We start from the raw sequence: 4,295 nt of genomic DNA, 5'->3' as shown, positions 1-4,295 counted from the left end.
ATACATTACCTACTGTGTACATATCTCTGCACTTATAGATAGCTAATGAAATTCGAAACAGTAACACAGGGAACTAAATAGTTACTACTACAAATCAAAGGTCAAAGTAATTTACTTTTTTATTGGTTTTTAAATAAATGACACATAAAAATGTACCTAAAAATATCTTCGATGGTCCACGCAACAATTATTTATATATCGCCAAAAATATGTCTATACTGCCTTGCGATTCTGTAACTCACTTTTTGAACTCCCACAGCGGTTTTCACAGCGGCGGCCGCGCTCTAATCAGTCGTAAAGCAGTCATTTTACGATTTGGCATTCTGATAAGGAGGGCTTTTAGTATAGTGTTTAAACCGCTATGAGAGTTCGAAAAGTGAGTTACAGAATCGCAAGGCTGAACCCGAGACAACTACGTACCTACTGAGTAATCGGCGATTGTGTAGACGCGCACGCCATCATGGGCAATCATTCCTTTGATGCACCGACACAACGCCGATGATGGCTGATCACAGACATTTATGCACTAACGTGAAAAAGGCTCATATATTCTTTTAGCCCTACTATAATCACTAATCCATTTGCTGATGGGTGCTCTAGGGAGTTGAGATTGTCTTATTTTCTAGTGTGAGACGCAACGGATTTCATAGGGCGAAGTCGCGGGATTACCGAGTTTATTATTCTCTACCTATACCTGCTAAAAATAAACAAACAATACCTTTATATAAATACCATAAACTTGAAGGAGGAGGAGGTTTTAATGAATTTAGTAATAGGAATCTTATACTAACGAGTTGACTTCACTTAAGGTACGGAACTTTTTGTTTTACCTAACGTAAAATTTTATTTATAATAATTTTTTTATTTAAACGAAATTGCTGCAAATTTCACACATTATAATTTTTAAGTTTCTGTTATGTTTAATTTTTTTAATTGCTTATTAAGTTATTACTTTTTGATTTATATTTTGTTCTTTAATTTTATTTTACAATCTTTGTTTTAGAATTATGGCACCCAATACTAGCAAAGATGTCATCGATATCGATCTTGTGGATGCGGAAGAATCAAAATTGGAGAAATTGGAGGGTCCACAGGCCGGGCCGTGGAAATATGAGATAATATATAAAAATTTAGCAACTATTGTATATTTTCACCTTGCGGCTTTGTATGGACTCTACCTCGCTTTCACTGCTGGTCCAGCACGGTCTACGATTATTTTTCGTACGTATTTTTTTATTTAATGTCTGCTACACAAGGAACGCTCAAATAGTCTACAAAAATTAAATAGTTTTCAGAATATGTTTTAAGATAGCCTTACCCATAGTGGATTTTTAAGTCAAAACCCCATCTATAAAACTTGCAACGAATATTCTGCTATTATTCAGCCTTTTTGGCTATTTTAAAAAGTTCGCTCTTACCGCACATTTAAATGGCCGATGGTATTCATTGTTGAAAAGGTTCTTAATACCAGCTAATTAGTGATCGTCAATATGGCTTTCACCGAGGTCACTCTTCTCGCCTATGCTGGCTGGTGATCTTCTTGCCTATCTGACTCATAGGTGGGACGTAGCTGTAGAAAGTAAGGGAGTAAGGGAGATGCATTGGATAGAGTTTGGCATACGGCACTTCCGTCGAAACTACCGTTATACGGTATACCCGATGGCTAATGCCGATGGCTGGCTAATTTTCTTGTTCAGGTGTTCCGCAAGGTTGTGTTCTTTCGCCCACCCTGTTCGTTATGCATATCAATGCCCTGTTGAGCAACGACAACATCCATTGCTATGCAGACGACACCACCATCGACACATTAAATTCCTGCCATCCAAACATGTCTTGAGCTGAAGTCGACGATTTGGGTAGGGCTAAGCAAAATTTCATCAGCATAATCTTGATGGCAGGATGTTTTCCACAGTCCGCTTCACAAGACACTGTCTTTAGCGAACTAGCGAACTGTGGACCCATCCTACCTGTAGATACGACCTCCAACAGTTTAAAGTAAGAGTGTAACTTAGCCTCAAAGGTCGGCACCGCACCCGCAAAAAATGGGTGTCGATGGGCTGGGATGACTGCCCTTTTAAAAAAAAACTCATTTGTTTGTCAATCTCTTTTTTTTTTAAATGGATTTGATATTTGATAATTACGTACCGGCGAGATACCAATAATGCAACGAAGCGTTAATAAATATAAAAACATTTAGTATTGTACACTGTTTCAATTAAACAGTATGAATTAAAGGACGTAGTAAATGTAGTTATTTATTTACAGATTGCGTTATATTTTTTATCTCAAGCTTCGGTATTTCTGCTGGACTTCATCGCCTCTGGTCTCACAATGCATTTAAGGCGAAACTTCCCTTACAAATTATACTGATCGTTTGCACTTCTTTAACATTCCAGTATAGTGCTTTAAATTGGGTCAGAGATCACCGATTACATCACAGGTAAATTATTATATTTAAGTCGACACAAATAAGCAAGATCGTTCAGATTATTTGCTGCCAAACAATATGTTTTTCAAACTTCTTTCTAAAATATTCAGGGCAAGATCGGCGTCCTGACGGTACTGATTCCCATTCTGAATTTTGCCCTAAGTATTATCAAGTGATCTTTTGGCAGGTATACCGATACAGATGCAGATCCACACAATGCGACTAGAGGTATTTTCTTTTCACACCTAGGCTGGTTGCTCGTCAAGAGGCATCCGGAAGTAAAAAGACGCGGAAAGTTTACTGACATGAGAGATGTCAACGCAAATCCAGTTTTGAGGTTTCAAAAGAAGTAAGACTTCAGTTCTGTTTTACTTTTAAAATATTATAGCTAGGAGATGGCAAATTAAAGTTCGTATCAATACGACAAAATTTTCTTGATGAATTAGGGCCGTTCGTAGATGCGTTTTTAAGCTACAGGGGTTTAAATCTGTCAAGAAAATCGATACTAAATAATTTTTGCTCGTGTCTGCTTCTGGGGTGAATGGTCAATACCATTTAGATAACGAAGAAAATCTATAAGGCAGACATCCAAGTCTCTGAATTATCACAGGAGGTACTTGTAAAAGCTCTACTAAATCATGTGATCGTAGGTGTAGCTGGGTCCATTCCATTTATTAAATATATAAAAAAAATGTCAGACATTTTACTTACTGACTTTAACCATTACAGTTCGTTGAAGGTCGCGAATCTGAGCAAAAGCGGATTATGGCTAGTTAATGGAATTATTTGTAATATGATGAATTTTTGTTTTAAAATTTTTATTGACCTGCGAACATAATATGAATTCCGTTCCGAAAACTACGATAGTGGCAGACTATTTTTCTGTGGTCCTTCGCAGAGTTTTTAAACGAACACTGCAGTTCTGCCAACAATTCATTTCATATATTATTTTTTAATTATAATAAAATCTTTAGAAATTAATTAATTGAATAGTCAGAGTCCTAGATATCTGCCTATTTGATTTTTACACATCAGCTTTAAAGGCAGGCACGAGCAAATGGTATAGTATACCTGGCCGGTAAGGGGCTGTCAATTGAAAACGCGACGCTACCACGGTGGCAGACGTGGCCCTTAATATTTCTTATCGTATAATTATCGTTATTAAAAAAGTCTACCACATGAGCAAATCATATAGATATGTTGCTCATCAGCTTCCTAGGTATTATGCACGTTAGGATACCAAATTCTCAATTAATTACTTCCTTTTTTATTATTTTTATTTTTGGTTTGACTGAACTTGATATCTTTGCTATTGCCTGACACAGAATTGTATAACTTAAACAAAACAAAAATACAGTACTTTAACAAATATTTTTTTCAGATGGGCAGTACCCTTTATTGGAAGTATATGTTTTATAATACCAACTTTGATACCTATGTACTTCTGGAACGAGGGGCTAAACGTGGCGTGGCATCTTAGTCTTCTCAGATACGTTGCATCTCTCCACCAAACACTTCTAGGTAATAGTTACGCACATTTTGCAGGAACTAGGCCATATGACAAGCGCATACTACCCACTGATAATAGATCACTTAATTATATCATCTTGGGAGAAGGATTCCATAACTTTCATCATGCATTCCCCTGGGACTATAGGTCTGCCGAATTGGGGACTTTGTTTTTTAATCCGACTTCTTGGTTTATCGAATTATTTGCTAAGATTGGATGGGCATACGATCTAAAGACTGCGTCAAAATTTGTAATAGAGGGCAGGGCTCAAAGAACGGGTGATGGTACCCGGGTTCACAATAAGTCTGATTTAAACGTTAATTCCTAATAATTTATGAAAGAGTTTACGTCGTTCGT

The 4,295-nt window shown here is 36.8% G+C and overlaps 1 protein-coding gene across 1 annotated transcript; it reads left to right on the top strand.

The window, feature by feature from the left end:
- The first annotated feature begins 640 nt into the window (after positions 1-640).
- Positions 641-4,295, top strand: LOC125063797 (acyl-CoA Delta(11) desaturase-like). The gene is made up of 5 exons (XM_047670437.1): positions 641-809; positions 1,004-1,221; positions 2,266-2,440; positions 2,616-2,777; positions 3,810-4,295. The coding sequence occupies exons 2-5, from the start codon at positions 1,008-1,010 to the stop codon at positions 4,264-4,266; spliced, it is 1,008 nt and encodes a 335-aa protein (XP_047526393.1). The 5' UTR covers positions 641-809; positions 1,004-1,007; the 3' UTR covers positions 4,267-4,295.

Source organism: Pieris napi, chromosome 3, assembly GCF_905475465.1.
Source record: "Pieris napi chromosome 3, ilPieNapi1.2, whole genome shotgun sequence".
In the NCBI taxonomy this organism is placed as follows: Eukaryota; Metazoa; Arthropoda; class Insecta; order Lepidoptera; family Pieridae; genus Pieris; species Pieris napi.
The sequence above is the reverse complement of the archived record's forward strand: the minus strand, read 5'-3'. Positions and strand labels throughout refer to the sequence as shown.

Bases quoted from the DNA above. Each gene is read 5' to 3' on its own strand.
- LOC125063797 (XM_047670437.1), top strand. From the start codon at position 1,008: ATGGCACCCAATACTAGCAAAGATGTCATCGATATCGATCTTGTGGAT. The intron at 1,222-2,265 runs GTACGTATTTTT...ATTTATTTACAG, and splicing joins ACGGTCTACGATTATTTTTC to ATTGCGTTATATTTTTTATC. The intron at 2,778-3,809 runs GTAAGACTTCAG...TATTTTTTTCAG, and splicing joins GTTTTGAGGTTTCAAAAGAA to ATGGGCAGTACCCTTTATTG.